General features: G+C 36.2%; 1 protein-coding gene across 1 annotated transcript in view; it reads right to left on the bottom strand.

Annotated features, from left to right (window-relative positions):
• Positions 1 to 3,130: 3,130 nt before the first annotated feature.
• Positions 3,131 to 18,976, bottom strand: part of LOC306869598 (huntingtin-interacting protein 1-related protein-like) — a 111,258-nt gene continuing 95,412 nt past the window's right edge. The window contains exons 29-32 of the mRNA XM_079416390.1: positions 17,703 to 17,826; positions 17,521 to 17,582; positions 11,147 to 11,371; positions 3,131 to 5,556 (exon numbers count right to left, since the gene is read on the bottom strand). Of these exons, the coding sequence (XP_079272516.1) occupies positions 5,548 to 5,556; positions 11,147 to 11,371; positions 17,521 to 17,582; positions 17,703 to 17,826 (420 nt within the window). The 3' untranslated portion in view covers positions 3,131 to 5,547. The remainder of the gene's footprint in view (positions 5,557 to 11,146; positions 11,372 to 17,520; positions 17,583 to 17,702; positions 17,827 to 18,976) is intronic.

Here is an 18,976-nt window from a genome sequence, read left to right as displayed (position 1 = left end):
AAACTGTCAAAGTTAAAGCTGCTGGCCAAATGGGTGCAGGATTTTATTGTTGTGCCCACTCCCTCAAGTATTATGGAAGTAAAAAAAACAAAAAACACCTACCATAGAGGTCAAACCTATGGCAGTAATACAGTTGTATGTTTGATTTTATGATCTCAAGCATTCAGAAATCACACAAAAGAAAATTAAGCAGTTCTACTACAAAAACCATGGTTAATTTTTGTAAGGGTTGTGATGTCCACGTGTTTTTTGTTGAAGAAATTATAGAGGCTGTGTCATCTATAGCAAAAAGGTGGCCAAAAATGAAAGATTAAGTGGATATTTAAATGAAATGTTTGGTCATTAGCCCATTAAACAAGGACTTGAGCAGCAATGACCAGTGTTGGGTCTTATTGAAGAAGCAGGATTGACCATCAATCCTAGTAATGCCCTGGCAAAGAAAGAGACTGAATACCTGGGTTTTGCCCTGGGAAATGGGGTCATCCAGCCACAAGTGGGGAAGGTGCAAGCCATTGGAGTTCTGTTCTCTACCTAAGACCAAAAAACAGATGAGGTCCTTTCTCGGATTGACAGGATGGTATCGTCGATTTGTACCCAATTTTTCTTCTAGAGCAGCTGCCCAGACAGATCTGATTAAAAAGAACGCTCCTAACCAGATTCAATGGACAGAGCTGGCCCAGGGAGCTTTCCAGGATATTCGGGGAGCACTACAGGGAAGCCCAGTGTTGTACAGTCCTAAATTTGATCAACCATTTGTTTTACAGACTGATGCTTTAGGAATTGGCCTAGGAGCAGTGTTACTTCAAGGAGAAGGGAAGAATCATCATCATCTGGCTTATATTAGCCGCAAACTGTTACCTAGGGAAATGCGTTATTCCACAATTGAGAAGGAATGTTTAGCAGTAAAGTGGGCTTTGGACTCTTTTAAATATTATCTCTTGGGCAGACATTTCACCTTGGAGACGGAGCACCGAGCCCTTTTATGGATGAATAAAATGAAGGACTCTAATGTCAGGATAACTCGCTGGTACTCGTCTCTACAACCCTATCAATTTACAGTTCTTCATCGGCCAGGAAAAGAGAACCTTGCTGCTGACTTCCTTTCTCGCCATGTGAGCAGAGCTGATCCTCCCTATATGCAGAATACGCAAGCTGCGTAGGGCCCCCGAAACACCAGGGGGCCCCCTTGCTCTCAAAGATGTTTTAATTTTAGTTTCGTTTTAGAGTTTGGCAAGCGGTTATGAAAACATGAATGATAATTTCTTTTAATGCGATGCGCTGTCACCCTCTCTACGTAAAAATCAGTCAAATCATGTAACGTGAAAGTTGTACAGTCTCTTGACAAAGGCTCGAGACGAAAAAAAAAAAAAAAAAAAAAGAGCCGCAGAAGAGATATTGTTTCTCGAACGCTTTCCGCGAGTGCGATTCGAGAAACACGGACTATGCGTTTCAAGAGACTTTGGTTTCATCCATTTTTTCAACCCAACTAATTCCGACACCAGTTTTGCGTAGGGCCCCCTGAAGGCTAGGATCGGCACTGCATGTGAGTGAGGAATTGGAGGTTGGGGAGAGTGTGACGGGTGTGTAGCCCACCTCACATGTTTAGCCTCTACCACGGTTTTATTTGGTTATTTTTGTTATGTTTATTTAAACTTACTTTACTGTTTATTGGTTAATGGTTAAATTAGTTATTTTTTAGTTTAAATCCCCTTATTCATTATGAAAAAACACACACAAGGCAAAGAGTGCTGAACAATTTATTGAACAAAAGCCTCTTTTCCACCGCAGGAACTTTACCCAGGAACTAGAAACTTTGGGCCGGTACTCCACTGCAGGAACTAGGATCTAAATAAAGTTCCGGGTACACATTTGCCCCTCAGAAAGTCCCTGCTCGCGAGGTAGTACTTTTTCAAAGGTCCAGAACTTTCGGGGGCGGGACTTGAGCGCTGAGCATGCTGATTGGTTGAGTTCACGCAGCACTGCATTTCAACCACCATTTCGCATAATGTTTTTAATATTACTGTTATTGTGTCATGAGAATATATAAAAATCAAATCTGCGGTTTATTTATAAAGACAGCGCCTATTTGAAAATATGATTCGCCGATTTTCGGAGACGTGAGCTCCACGCGATCACCGGGCGCTCAATGCTCATCTATCCCACTGAGAGGAGCATAACCTTGGCTAGTCCTTCTGACATTTGCCGCTGGCCCTGATGTCTCTGTAGCGGTATAATTCGCTGGTATAGTGATATAATTTGCTTTTTGGTAAATCCAACAGGTAATCTTTGGTCTTTATTCTATTAATCTATTATATGTTAAAATGAAAATGAAAAGAGGCAATGCTGTTTGATATAATATTTTGTTTCATTGTAATGTACATTCCCTGAACTTCCGCGGCTATATTAATATGTTTAAATGAAAACGAAAAGAGGCAGTGGTGTTTGATATCATATTTCATCCTATTGTAAGTACAGTGAGGAAAATTGCAGTAGCCGAGGCGAGCTGACTGATGTTATTAAGTACGCTGCTCTTTGCAGAATTACCGGACTTGCGTCGGCCCGTCCCTGGCAGTTCACACTCCCGAGTCGAACTCACGAAGTCCGAACTACCGAATATGCAAATTTGCTTACTTGGCATTGAGAAATGCTCGCAGACCTACGTCACCAGACTATTTGCCTATTCTTTTCCTGAATTCTAGAGTCTCTGGTCCATGGAGTGAATGGCCGTTTTCCAAAACACCAAACAAAGGGAGAGGCGGGACTTCAGTTCTCTAACCAGGGGATATTAGACTGTACCATCATTGTTCAAACTCTGAGGGGGATCCTTTACTTCATTTCATTTAGTTGTTTCTTTGTTCATTTGTTCGAACAGTTTCCTTATTTTGATTTAGGTAACTGGTTGTATTATGTCAGTTAATTATGTTAAAATGTATGTTTTGTTGTGAATATTATTGTTATTTGGGGTTTAGCTGTTAAAGTTTTATCTGATTGTTTACCTTTAATGTTTGTTTGGTAGAGGCTACATGGGTATATCTAGAGGTTGTTAGTACTACCCAGTCAGTCAGTCTGTAGTTCACCTGGGCTGATTCCAGTTCTTCATTTGTTTGTATTTTTTTTTTTTTTTACTTTGTTAGCAGGGCAGATGAGTTTGTTTGTTAGATTGGACTTATGTTATATCTGTTCATGTGGATTTGATTTATCATTTTTGATTTTTGTTTTAGATGGAAGAATAAATTAACCATTTTTGCCCACAATTGTCCTGTTTGTTCTTGGCCACCACCACAATAAACGATGCAGATTTATTTTCACAGTCACCTTTGCTCATATTTACCAAGGGTGCCAACATTAGTGGAGGGTACTGTAGTACATAAATGATCAAAAATGTAATTTAATTCAGCTTAGACCATTTCAAATATTTTTCTTTAAAATATTTATTGTTCATTTTACATTTATCACAAGGGAGAGTCAAACATGAATAAAATATGTTATTAATATATAGATGTTGATGCGTAAAGACACTGACACATTTTAAGAAAGACCAAAAAAGTAACAATTTTTTAAGGAATTTAAGGAAAACCCTAATTTAAAGGCAAAAATCCCAATTAAATATTCTGCTCATACAGTACTTGGTAGATATGCACAACATTGCAGAATTATTTTACAACATAGTAATACCCCTTTGTTTATCATAAAATGGAGTACATTTTAAATATATTTTATAAGAATCACACATAAAATGGTAACACTTTAAAATGTCATTTCATAACATTAGTTAATGTATTAACTAACATGAACAAACAATGAACAATGTATTTATTACACTATTAATCTTTGTTAATGTTAATGAAAATACAGTTGTTCATTGTTTATTCACGTTAGTTCACAGTGCATTAACAAATGTTAACAAACACAACTTGTGATTTTAATAATGTATTATTAAATGATGAAATTAACATTAAGATTAATAAATGCTGTATAAGTATTGTTCATTCTTAGTTCATGTTTGCTAATGTTTTTAACTAATGAACCTTATTGCAAAGTGTTACCCATAAGATAATGTTTGTGAATGCACAGGAAACAAATCCATTACAATAACATTATCTCTTACCTTAAAGGAATAGTTCACTTAACTATAATTGTTAACTATATTACTACTTTTCAAAGTGTTTTGAGGTAGTAACATAGTTTTGTGCAAGGAACTGCGTGAATATGATATTTTATTGATCACTGGTTTAATGCCTCTAGTGTTCATTTCAGCTGGAAACTACAGCAAACTGTATGTATAGTAATGATGTGCAGATGAGCTAAAACGTCACCCAAATCCACAGCTTCAAATAAATTATCCACCCGCACCTATATTTTTGTCTGATTTAGATAACCGCACCCGAACGTTCATACAGTCATGAAAAACCTGGAAAAGTCATGGACTTTTAAAACAGCAATTTCCAGGCCTAGAAAGTTTTGGAAAAATAAATAAACCCAGAAACTTTTGGAAAAGTCATGGAAATCTATTTCACAATTCTCTGTACAATAGAATTATGTTTAATCAGGTCCTAAATGTCGGATTACTTATTCCCGCAGCTTTCGACTTAAATATGAGGGAAATTCCTGCAAAACATTTATTCAATATAGCGTGTAGGTTAGATGAGAAAACAAATCCACACAAACCATCAGATCAAATCAGTCATTTGAAAATGGCGTGAGTGATTCAGCTGTACCGCATCCTTTCTCTTTGATCTTCTCTGCACATCGGTGCATCTAGAGCTGCTGCACGCTGCGATACAAGACTTTAGCTCGTGTTTCGGTACAGTTGACAGAATTGGCAATCGCCAAATCGTCACAAAAATGTATTATTTTCACATATTTTTAAGCCATTCGGTACCAAACAAGCAAAGCTTGTTGCGCTTAAGTGGCCAAATACACACAAAATGACGTCAAAATGGTCGTCCTGGCGAGTATCCTCATAAAACACATTCATATTTTAGAAAATGTAGTTAATATATGCATCATTAATGATTTATTTTATCCACCCGCAAATGATCAGAATGCATTTTTTATTGCCCGACCCGCAGATTATCCGCAGCGCCCATGGATTTAACCGCCATCCGCGCATCACTGTATAGATATGTTTTTGGAGTTTTGCTAAAATGTAGGTAGAGGCACTTTTTTTAAGTTTGTTAGAATTTTCATTATTTTTGGTGAATTATCCCTTTAAGCCAGATGTTATTCATTATTCTGCCCTATTATGTACTGTGTAATGTAAATAAAACAAAATATCTGTATAATTTAAAAACAAAATTATTTGAAATTGTACAAATGATGAACACCCAGTACTATAGCTCTATATCTAAAATACAAATAATCTGTAGCCTCTAAGGCACTCTGAAATGGAAAAAAGGCAAAGGGGTCTTACATGGAAGATATGGAATATCTTCGTGTGCAGACATAGAAAGTGGAAAAAAGAAAGATAGAAAGATTTAACAAAAGTTTTGGATGCATGAGGATTTGAGATTCAGCGAGTCTTCAAATATCTTCATCCAGATGTGCTCACCTCAACTGTAAGAAAAGAACAGAAAGCTTTAGTAGATAGTAATACATATATTTAATGTGTACTTTTGTCCGACCAGAAATACACAATAACAGAAAATAAAATAAAAATAGAAAATATCAATAGTTATTGAGTGTGCAATTAATTTTTGACCATATATGTGTGTTGTGTATCTTTCTTTATTTTTATTATTTATATATTATTTAATAATTTATTAATGTAATTTTAATAACATTTTATATTGTATATGACTTTCCGGTAACACTTTAGAATAAGGTTCCATTTATTAACAGTAGTTAATGTATTAACTAACATAAACAATGCATTTATTACACTATTTATTAAACTTTGTTAATGTTAATGAAAATACAGTTGTTCATTGTTTACTCATGTTAGTTCACACTACATTAATGTTAAACACAACTTGTGAATTTAATAATGCATCAGTAAATGCTGAAATTAACTAACTAAGATTAATAAATGCTGTAGAAGTATTGTTCATTCTTAGTTCATGTTTACTAATGTTAATAAATGGAACCTTATTCTAAAGTGTTACCGATTTTCCTTTTGTAGTGCTTTTTATGTCCTTTACTTTTCTGTTGTTTCAAGGGATATTTGTGTTCACAAGGTAAAGATAAGAGAATGGCTTCATTTCAGTTTTTATTGTCACAGGACAATGTTGTGAAGCAGTAATTTTCCATAGTTATTTTCTTTGGTATAATAACACTTGTTGTTTGTGCTGGTCAGACAAAGTGCAGAATGGAATCCAATTCAGGCAAAGTTCGGATGAAGTCTAAGTGAAGTAGGAATGAAGTACAGTACTAAATCTGAGCACTGAAAAATTCACAGCTAAAATAATACATTATTGGATTATAAGATAAGACTTGTTGCTAACTGGTTTTGTGTGTCAGACAAAAAAATTGGAATAAAGTTTTGTGTGTTATGTGTGGTATTACCCGTGTCTCCCCTGGCTATCAGTGTTGGGCAGTATCAGCTCTACAGAAGCTATAGTCAGGTCCATAAATATTGGGACATTGACACAATTCTAACATTTTTGGCTCTATACACCACCACAATGGATTTCAAATGAAACGAAGAAGATGTGCTTTAACTGCAGACTGTCAGCTTTAATTTGAGGGTATTTACATCCAAATCAGGTGAACGGTGTAGGAATTACAACAGTTTGCATATGTGCCTCCCACTTGTTAAGGGACCAAAACTAATGGGACAGAATAATAGTCATAAATCAAACTTTCACTTTTTAATACTTGGTTGCAAATCCTTTGCAGTCAATTACAGCCTGAAGTCTGGAACGCATAGACATCACCAGACGCTGGGTTTCATCCCTGGTGATGCTCTGCCAGGCCTCTACTGCAACCGTCTTCAGTTCCTGCTTGTTCTTGGGGCATTTTCCCTTCAGTTTTGTCTTCAGCAAGTGAAATGCATGCTCAATCGGATTCAGGTCAGGTGATTGACTTGGCCATTGCATAACAGTCCACTTCTTCCCTTTCAAAAACTCTTTGGTTGCTTTTGCAGTATGCTTTGGGTCATTGTCCATCTGCACTGTGAAGCGCCGTCCAGTGAGTTCTGAAGCATTTGGCTGAATATGAGCAGATAATATTGCCCGAAACACTTCAGAATTCATCCTGCTGCTTTTGTCAGCAGTCACATCATCAATAAATACAAGAGAACCAGTTCCACTGGCAGCCATACATGCCCACGCCATGACACAACCACCACCATGCTTCACTGATGAGGTGGTATGCCATACTCTTCTCTTCCCATCACTCTGGTACAAGTTGATCTTGGTCTCATCTGTCCATAGGATGTTGTTCCAGAACTGTGAAGGCTTTTTTAGATGTCGTTTGGCAAACTCTAATCTGGCCTTCCTGTTTTTGAGGCTCACCAATGGTTTACATCTTGTGGTGAACCCTCTGTATTCACTCTGGTGAAGTCTTCTCTTGATTGTTGACTTTGACACACATACACCTACCTCCTGGAGAGTGTTCTTGATCTGGCCAACTGTTGTGAAGGGTGTTTTCTTCACCAGGGAAAGAATTCTTCGGTCATCCACCACAGTTGTTTTCCGTGGTCTTCCGGGTCTTTTGGTCTTGCTGAGCTCACCGGTGCGTTCCTTCTTTTTAAGAATGTTCCAAACAGTTGTTTTGGCCACGCCTAATGTTTTTGCTATCTCTCTGATGGGTTTGTTTTGTTTTTTCAGCCTAATGATGGCTTGCTTCACTGATAGTGACAGCTCTTTGGATCTCATCTTGACAGTTGACAGCAACAGATTCCAAATGCAAATAGCACACTTGAAATGAACTCTGGGCTCTTTTATCTGCTCATTGTAATTGGGATAATGAGGGAATAACACACACCTGGCCATGGAACAGCTGAGAAGCCAATTGTCCCATTACTTTTGGTCCCTTAACAAGTGGGAGGCACATATGCAAGCTGTTGTAATTCCTACACCGTTCACCTGATTTGGATGTAAATACCCTCAAATTAAAGCTGACAGTCTGCAGTTAAAGCACATCTTGTTCGTTTCATGTGAAATCCATTGTGGTGGTGTATAGAGCCAAAAATGTTAGAATTGTGTCGATGTCCCAATATTTATGGACCTGGCTGTATTAATTGGTACATATTGCAGTGGCTAGTTAATATTGAAGCAATAAAGCTTCTAAATGGCAAAACTGTGTGTGTGTGTGTGTGAGTGAGAGAACAAGAGTGTACTTTCCACAGATAATACATTTTTGGACATTTAAAAAAAGAAAAGAAATCTTAGTTGTTTTGACATGGTGAGCTATGTGGCCATGATTGGAAGTGTAATGCAAATAAATGACCAACAAATTTGGAACTCTTTCATAAAGTAGAATGCCTGTAATGATCAGTGTTTTGGTTTTTTGTAACAGTGTTGTAATGATCAGTGTTGTAACAAATTACAGTGGTGTAATTTGAACGGGAGCGGGCGGTCTAACAATATCCCGTTCCTGACTTATTCTCAGAACAGCATAGATTCTGCGCTTTATTCTTATTGACCACCGGTACAGCCTGCACTCAGGACTGTTATGCACGCATGGACCGCTGCTTTTTGCGTCATGCATTTTATTTGCGGGGTCTGTGTGCAGCATAACGGTCCTCAGAGCAGGCTGTACTGGTGGTAAATATATGCCCTCAGACAGAACAGACAGGTTTTCGATCAATGAACGAGCAGAAAAAGGATGGAGCAAAGAGTGGATGCGCTGTGCTTGAAGGACGTTCAACTTGGTTTTGTTCATATTTTGATGTCATGACAGATGTCGTATTTAATTTATATTTCTCTGCAACAATTTTCCTACTGTTAACTGCAAAATGTTAAACGAATTTTGTATTTTGACAAGATGAATAAAAATTACAAATAGGCTACAATTTTTGTACAACATACGTTTTGTTTTCTCTGCACAACTTTTTCCTATTGTGTTGACATGCAGAATTGTATCTTGAAAAAACTAATAAAAATAATTAACTACAATTTTTGTACAAACTATCTGCTGTTGAAAGCAAAATGTTAAATGCATTTTGTGTCTTGACTAGACAAATAAAAGCAGGAACGGTCGGGTAGAAAATTATTCTAAGCGGATAGCAGGTGAACAAAGAGCGAATATATCGCGTGAACGCGTTGGTACGGAATATAACCTTAACGACACGTCCCGTTTTTATAGCATCAAATTACTAGCTAAAATCAAACTTACCACAAAATGAACAACTGAACATATATCAGATAACAACTATCTTAAATGACCAAAATCATATTTTGGAAAATTGCATTGGAAGTGTAATTAATTTTTTTGTTACGAAAATGTACACTACAATTCTAAACTGAAAGCATCTACTCTACAACAGGGTTGCCAGGTGACAAAATAGCCAGTGAAAAGCAGCACAAAGTAATCCCAAATATCAAAACTCATTTCCATACCTAAAATACATATTTTACAGTCACTGTTATGCTTCATAAACACTCAAAGGCTTCCTACCAGTGGCCCTCCTTCACAAAACTTAACATCCAGAATATTTTTATGGTAGAATGGTAGAATGAAAAATATTTCAATACAAACATTTAAGTGAAGTTTAATTTAGGCCTATATTCAATATTTCAAGCCTTTAACCCACGGCAGGAGTTTAATAAAAGTAGCCCAATTTAGCAGGGGAAAAAAACAACAACCTTGGACTTGAAAACCCTGCATCCAACACAACAAGTCTTGTTGCAGTCCGATTTGACTGATCACGGGTGGAGAGTAAGGAGTAGTGGTGTAGTGTTGCCTGGAGAAGTGGGTATAGGCTACTTTTTTTATGCTCCCATTTTTTTTTTTGAAAGGATGAACGCCTTGTATTATAAACAGTGACATTTAAGACTTGCATTTAATTCACCCCAATATGGGTCATTTGCACATTTTCACTTAACTTCTGCTACTTCACGGGAGTAAGGACATTGACAAATATCTAATCTTGTAAGATGTTCTCCCTTTACACAGAGCACTGTACACGCGTGATCGCCAAATTGAAAGTGAAAGGCTCGAGCCTCATTCAATAGGATTTAAATTCCACGCATATTGATAGCAGCTCCCTGATGCGCGAAAATACAGTCTTAGCATATATGTGGCTGTGTGGGCCGTAAGAAAACGAAAAAGAAAAAATACATGAACCTCAATTGAATATTGAACAATTTTGTGATTGGCTGTTATGTGTGGGGCCAGGGTGGGCCAAGCTTCTGATTGGGTGGGCCAGGCCCACCCTGGCCCCCCCGTGGAGCCGGGCCTGGGTACAGCTCACGTTTTTAGATGCGAATTATGAATGCTCCATGTTTTTAAATTGTATGTATTCTGCTACATCTTAGTCTCTGGGCTAAGACCCGGGTATCCATTCACCCTAGAACCGCCCCAGCCTAGAATCTGTATATCTAACATCACAGACATTCAAAAAGACAAGGGCGGTGGCTCCATTGCATCATCCAGCCACTGTTTTAGCCCCGCCCAAAAAATCCTGAACACCGAATTGGTGAAAAACTGTTTAACGGTTTAACTCCACAATTCAGTACTACATAGTTCAGAGTCTTTGTAATGTGTTTCAGCAATACATTTCTAACATTTGTAACGTGTTTAGAAACAATTCTCAGAATTCTCTTTACACAGACTTAAAAAAAAAAAAAACAGTCCGGTGCAGACCTATAGCCTGAGGCTTATTCATTTCACTTTTGGTGTGAAAGGGCTTTTGTTTGCCAAAAAATAGAACTTTTATTATTAAAAACAAACAAGCAAGCCCTTCCCAGATTTACAAAGTAACTGAACGCATTACTTTCCATAAAAAGTAATTAAGTAACGTAATTAGTTACTTTTTTAGGGAGTAACGCAATATTGTAATGCATTACGTTTAAAAGTAACTTTCCCCAACACTGGTAATGATTGATGCTGTTTGATATTTTTTTTTTCCACTTATAGTACTAATACTACATACTAATCATGTTAGCAGCGACATCTCCCAGTAACATGTGAAAAGACCTCAAAGTCAATAAGTGACTGTAAACAAATGGAAAAGAGTGCAACATTTACAAAAAAGTGTTACCGTGCTTTTGGGTGGGATGTTGGGTTTTTGTGCAAGAGCTGGTTTCTTCATTAGAGTGGGTTTGGGAGAAGACGGGGCAGCAGTCACATGTGGAGAGGCTCTCAGACCGTTGTCCTGAGCAAGTTGCTCTAGAGGGACACCTGCTATATCATAGTGTTTCTTCCTGAGTTCACCCAAACGCAGACGTTCATTATCCAACATGTTTTCAAGCTCTAGGACCTTCACCTGGGAGAGAAAATAAAAACATAGGTTAACATTATATGCACTATATCAAGATTACCCACTGAACTACTGCTTGGTTTCAGGAACTTCTCCAACAATAGCATTCACAAATGTGCCAAACTACCGGGGTGTAAGAGTTTTTATACAGTTCATAAAGTTTCATACAAATATTTAAGAGTAAACTTCAAGTACTTTTGCAGCACTTTCAAGCAGTGGCAGCTGGTGATTCTTAAAAGCAGAGGAAATGTTCATTATAAACAGTGGTATTACTTAATGACAAATATTAGCCGCTTTTCTATCATTCCTAAATAAGGGAATCATGTATTATATGCTTCAGTCGGAATTACATCAAGGAAATCGCTCATATGGAAATAACAAAGGACTTTAATGTTATTCATTATTAATATGTTGGCTTAACAAATAGTTATACTTGAATACTAAGCTTATTATGTTGACAAAAATTAAGCATAGCATTAGTTCTGGCAGGTCACGTGAGTCAAGCTTGCATTAGCTGACTCTCAGCTGATCACATCTACCTATAGAGAATGAGGAGTTACGTCACATTCTTTTCACTCCGCGTTGCATCTCGGGAAGGTGCTGTCATATTAGCAGGATACGCTGTCCGTTTCCACGGTTACTTCTAATTCTTTATAGGGATAACTGCTTAACTTTTGTTTATGCCTTTAAGTTAAACAATTATTCATTCTTCATTGTATCGTTTGCAGAGAAGAGAAGCTAATTTATCGCAGTGCATGATAATTAGATTTTTTTTTACTCTTAGGTTTTGTAGAATTTCATTTACGATGTTGATCTGATTAGCGTGAAAACAGTGTCACCCACTGGACGCTCACTGCTGCTTCAGCCGTCATATTAAATTATCCACATAAAAGCGTGTTCAACATGCTGACAGAAGTCAATCTATTTCTTTGTTGGAAACTTTTAAATGACAAAGTATAATTGTTGTCATTATAAATATAATTTTTTCCATGGCCACGGAGGAGAATCAGAGATTGTGGGTCACATTCAGCGAGTCTCAAACTCGCTGTATTTTTATATTTATGTTAACAAATGACAAGCAAAATCTAATCCCTAGGAGGTTGTGAACAGTTTTATAGCATTTTAAAATGCTGGTTTAATGTACTACGACAGTGATGCTAAAAGACATGCAGGTGAGCCAGAATATTAACGCGACATGTTTAAATGAACGTTTTCCTCGCTTTAGAAAGTAGAATGTAGAAAGCGCTTATGGATTAAGACAGTGATATTTAATGTTAATATTTTGGGCTCTTCTGTTTTTCTGCACATATTATGACTTAGTAAGGTGTGTACAGAATGTAGTCTTTTATTATCTGTCTCTGTACATTATGCTTGTTCTTTTGCCAGAAACTATGTAAATCACACAACCCAGGCGGGATCCCCTCTCATCTCGACCAATCACGTGAATGAACGCAAGCAGAGTTGGCACTTCACTGTGTGGTGCGCGAGAGCATGTCAGGGGAGGCGCGCGGAGTAGTAGAATAATAAATTATTGATTACTAATTTGAATCAGTACTTTATAACAAAAATCATATCTTAAAATGAAAAGAAGCAGGCAGATTTCTTGAAACTGTAAAATGTTGCACATCGTTTTTAAAGCCTTGAATGGTCTAGTTTCTCAGTACTTTGATTATGTTCACTGCGGTCTTAAAATTCTTGGCCAATTGATAATACCTAGAGTATAAAAATCATCTTTGGACGATACATCCTTTCCTATTCAGTTCCTAAACTCTGAAACAGTCTTCTTAGCATTGTTCAGGGAGTAGACATTGTCAATTTAAATCTAACTTAAAGACTCATCATTTTAACCAAGCATACATATAACTCATTCCTTTAATTACCGAACATGAACTACAGAAAAAGTATGTCAAGCTATGCATACACGTATACGTTTACTTTACCAATTTAGGTAACACTTTATAATAATTGCACTCTATGAATCATTAGTTAAGCATTAGTAAATAGTCAATTCATCCTTTATAAAGCATTGTCCCAACATTAATAGGCTATGAGGTTATTTATAAGCAGTTTATAAATACAGCTATAAATGTTTTGTTCTTGAGCATATCTATAATGTTTAATGATAGTATTTTCATACTTTATTAATGATCAATTTATCATTTCTAAAATTATTACGTTATTTACAAACCAGTTATTTAGAAGTTGTCAGGGTAACACTTTCTATGAAGCCTGTATTTATAATACATTATAAAGGTATTCTTAAGGCATTATAATGAATGCATAATGCATTATAAATAACTTTATAATATGTTATATATCATCTCAAGAATCTTCATAAGAACAGTTTTAATGTATTATAATTGTTATTTATTTGTGGTTATAGCTTTTAAGAGTATGATGATTTATAACACAATGAACACGATCCATCTGTTTAAGATACAATGGATTATATTTCTCATAGTTATAATGTATTATAAGTCTCATCTCTTGCCACGTTACTTATGTTACTTTACTGAAAGCAGACAAAGACCACTTATAAGTAATAATAATAACAATAATATATATTTTTTCTCAAACAGCCATAAGATCAGATATTAGATCAGATGAATGTGTAATATGACACATTTGCTTTGAACCATTTCTATTGTAATATCAGTTGATGACACCCTTTAGACAGCTGTTGATAAGTAACTCTGCAACTACATGTCAACTAACAGTCATGGGAATATTAGTAGTGTGTCTGCTGAATATACTGTATGCTAACACTTTATTTTGATGGTTCCTCAAAAGACAAACTGAGTATAGGATACTTTGTAAGTATGTGAACATTATACCTACCCTACCTAAGTCTACTAATACAATTAGTTTTATACAAACTAGGGATGTAACGATTACCGGTTTGACGATAAATCATGATAAAATTCCCCACGGTTAGTATTACCGTTTCATATTTTAATTATCATTAAAACCGTATTCGATTACCACGATTTGAACAACTCACGGTAAATAAATACGGTCCAGCATAAAGCGCAGTTTTAAGTAACAGTCTCACGTGCGCACAACAGCACAGTAGTTTTGTTTTGAGTGAAAATAGGGCGGAAAAGCTGGGAGGTTTTACCTCTGAAGGTTCTGAATGTCTTCAGAAATGATTCTATGGCATTTTGTTTTCATCTTCGCTCCATGTAATACCTAAAGGAGGTGTTCTTAATCACAATACTGCTTTGTCCATGGAGTTTACGTAAAACAGCTGTTATTCAGCTTTTCTATATAAAGCGCCACCTGCTGTCAGAGAGTGGATTTACAGAGACTTATATTTACATTCAGCCTGTGTGCAGTTTCTGTCTGGCCAAAAACGGACCAAATTTGCATGTCCTGCTGTAAATTTTGACCAACTGATGAAAAAAAGCTTATGGGGATTCTACACATTTAAACAATTCAGATAAGTTATCTAGAATTACTTTGAGCAGATAAAATACATATAATTATTTATTAATCAATTTATTAATCAATCAATCAATTTATTAATCAATTGTCAATTGACTTAATCCATTACTTTATTTAAAGGCTGAAATGTGAGGTTTACCTTTTTATGAATCTTTTTCAATGCTTTATTTGAACATTTACATTATTTATTTGAACATGCTATTAAACTGTTGTCAGTCAAGTTGTCATTTAAAATCCGAACATCATTGGTCAGGTTATTATTTTAGTGATTATGTAAACAAAAAGTCATTTTATTTGTTGTTTGTTGATTTTTAAATATAAAACTTGGTAAAGTGATTTATGTGTCGGCACTTTTTGAATATCTCCAGCACATTTGAACAATACCGTGATAATACTGATAACCGTTATAATTTTGGTCACTATAATCGTGATAAGAAATTTTCATACCGTTGCATCCCTAATATAAACATTCATGCACTCAAGAGATGTAGTAAGGTACTGTGCAGATCTTAAATAAACAATGGCAAGCTATGATATAGCCCATTATAAATGAAGTAGATTTAATATGGTGTTCATTATGTGTTATAAATAACCATACTCTTAAAAGTTATAACCACAAATACGTAAGTACTATAATGTATTATAATTGTTATGATTATTCATGAGATTTTGTAACAAGGTTTTTTATAATGCATTATGCATTCATTATAATGCCTTAAGAATACCCTTATAATGTATTATAAATACGGGCTTCATAGAAAATGTTATCTTGTTATTTAGACACATGATAATAGTTGCTCTGTGTTAATAAATGCTTTATTAACACATATTCCTGCTGTAATTCATGATTAAATCATGATTATAGTTATAAAACATTTAGTAGTTGCCAGCCATCGATTTTTGTGAGCTCATCTAAAGTGAGGACTATTTATACCTTGTGAAGCATTTACAAAGGGGAATTAAAGGCTCATTTATCTTCCAGGCAACACTTTATTTTAGGATCTCTTAACTAGCTGCTTATTAGCATGCATATTACTAGAATATTAGCCATTTATTAGTAGTAATTAAGCACATATTAATGCCTTATTCTACATCCCTAATCCTACCCAATACCTAAGATTAACAACTACCTAAGGCCGTGTTCACACTTGGTGTCTTTTTTGACTAGAAAAAGTTGACAAGAGCGTTTTTTTTATGAAAAACAAAGCTGGCAGCGTCTGTTACAAATAGCAGCTGAGAGCGTCTTTTGTTGTCATAGCAACAGCTGTAACAGTAGCCTAGCGCTGTGTACTGCAGAAATGTCAAGAAAGAGTAAAAAGTTGGCTCTTGCGTTGGCTTTTGAAGTTAACGGGAAAGAAAATGTCGATTCACAACGACGTTTGTGGGTGCACGACATTATACGGGGAAGGAACCAATATTATGATAGAGTTTTGTGCTCATATCATACAGCTCCTTGTGCTCCGAAACTAGTACGAGCAGTAATCTACCGGCACCTTCTCCATTTTTCTTCTTGTTGTTATGGAAACGACAGATCTCGCTACTCGCTTGTCATTGGTCAGCTGTCAAAAAGGCGGTTGACGTAGGGCGTTTTTTTCAGAAAAGTTGAAATTTGTTCAACTCGAAAAAACGCTCTGAGCTGCAGAAAAAGACACCGGCGGTGGCGTTTTAAAAAGCGCTCAGGACTTTTTTGAAAACACGGTTTACTCCATAGGATTATAATGTAAAAGACGCCGGCAGCTTTGAAAAAGACGCCAAGTGTGAACACGGCCTTACTAAGTATTAATAAGCAGCAAATTAGGAAAAGTCATAGTTAAAAGTCATGGGGGAAGTCGTGGCCTAATGGTTAGAGAATTGGACTCGTAATCAAAAGGTTGCGGGTTCGAGTCCCCGGCCGGCAGGGATTGTAGGTGGGGGAGTGAATGTCCAGCGCTCTCTCTACCCTCAATACCACGACTGAGGTGCCCTTGAGCAAGGCACCGAACCCCCAACTGCTCCCCGGGCGCCGCAGCATAAATGGCTGCCCACTGCTCCGGGTGTGTGTGTGTGTGTGTGTGTGTGTGTGTGCATTTGTTCACTACTCACTGCTGTGTGTGTGCACTTGGATGGGTTAAACGCAGAGCACCAATTTCGAGTATGGGTCACCATACTTGACAATACGTCACGACTTAATAGTGAATAAGCGTTCCCTATTCTAAAGCGTTCCCTATTCTAAAGTGTTACCATCTTCGAAACAGAAAAGTTAAACAAACACAACATAGAGGGATACAGAACAGACATATTTTTTCAAGATGCAAAAAATGAAACTGTACAACTGTACACTTGATAATTTTTTTTAAAACAAACCTCTGCAATTTTATAGAAAAAATAAAATAAAAATTCAAGTGTACAGTTGTACACTTTTTTTGCATCTTGAAATAAATATTTCTGAGTTCTGTATCCCTCTATGTTGCGTGTATTTTTTTCTGTTAGAACGATAACTGTGCCTTTAAATCTCCTTTGTAATAGATATGCTTATAAATCAAGAACAAGGCATTTATAACTGCATTTATAAACGGCTTACTAATGACTATTAATGTTGGGATAATGCTTTATAAAGGATGAACTGACTATTTACTAATGCTTACCTAATGATTCATAGCATGCAGCTATTATAAAACGTTACCCAAATTTAATGTGATGTGACCTCGAGAAAAAAAAAAATCTAAACAAACCTGTGATTCCATTTCTTCTTTTTTGAGCTTAATTAGAGACATGCCAGAGAAGTCCATGGTGTCTTAATATGGAAATGAGAGAAAAATCAAAACAATGTGAATAAATAGCATCACTATCAATTTCTTATTGAAGAAAAGCATGAGGAAGCATGACCCAAAAGCCCCTGTAACATCACACTGACCCTTATCCACAATCTGGTCCTGCCCGGTCTTGGTGGACCCCACCACATTAGCAGCCATCTCATTAACATGGCGTGAGGCCTGCTGAAGAGCGCTGAGCTTCTTACTGCCACGTTCAGCTTTCACCTGTAAATGGAAAGGCAAAGATATGAAGCAAAAAGAGCAAAAACAAAACAAAAAAAGCATTTCATTAGTACTATGCACAAGAGGAAAAACGACAGATGAATTACTGCAGTCAGAAGAAAGTTATGTCAAGAGACATTGTTGTATGTGTGCATGTTTTTCAGACCCTGTATTATTATTATTTATTTATTAGCTTTTTTTTATAAATTAATTTAGTTAGGACAATTAATTCTTCTTGGGATAATAATATAGTTTTATAGTTATTATGGCCTTAGCCCAACCCTGAAGAGAACTTACTTGCTCTTTTTTTTTTAGTGGTGATTGGGGTGTAGGGCTGTCACGGTAATTTTGAGTGGCTCAATAGTACCATATGCGGTATTGTATTGTATTATATATATATATATATATATATATATATATATATATATATATATATATATAGTGCCCTCCATAAGTATTGGAACAGTAAAGATACAATTTCTCTGTTGGCTGTGGAGTCATTTGCAAATATGATTAAAAGATGAATACGTTTCAACACAGGTGCATCTCAGAAAATTAGAATATGGTGAAAAAAATTTTTTTTTCTTGTAACGTATTTCAAAAAGTGAAACTTTCATATATTTTTGATTCATTACATGTAAAGTAAAACACTTCAAAACTTTTTTTGTTTTAATTTTGATGATTAGAGTTTACAGCTCATGAAAGTCAAAAATCAGTATCTCAAAATATTAGAATATTTCCTAAGATCAATCAAAAAAGGACTTGCAAAACAGAACAATTCAAAGTCTTTAAAGTGTGTTCATTTATGCACTCAATACTTGGTCGGGGCTCCTTTAGCACAAATTCCAGCATCAGTGAAGAATGGCATGGAAGCGATCAGCCTGTGGCACTGCTGAGGTACTATTGAGCCTTCAGCTCGTCTGTATTGTTGGATTGACTGTTTCTCATCTTTCTCTTGAAAATATCCCATAGATTCCATATGGGGTTCAGGTCAGGCATGTTGGCTGGCTAATCAAGCACAGTAATATCATGGTCAGCAAAGCACTTGGAAGTGGCACTGTGGGCAGGTGCTAAAGTCCTGCTGGAAAAGGAAATCAGCTTCTCCATAAAGCGTGTCAGCAGATGGAAGCATAAAGTGCTCTAAAATCTCCTG

This window comes from Barbus barbus, assembly GCF_936440315.1.
Source record: "Barbus barbus genome assembly, chromosome: 5".
Classification (NCBI taxonomy): Eukaryota; Metazoa; Chordata; class Actinopteri; order Cypriniformes; family Cyprinidae; genus Barbus; species Barbus barbus.
The sequence above is the reverse complement of the archived record's forward strand: the minus strand, read 5'-3'. Positions and strand labels throughout refer to the sequence as shown.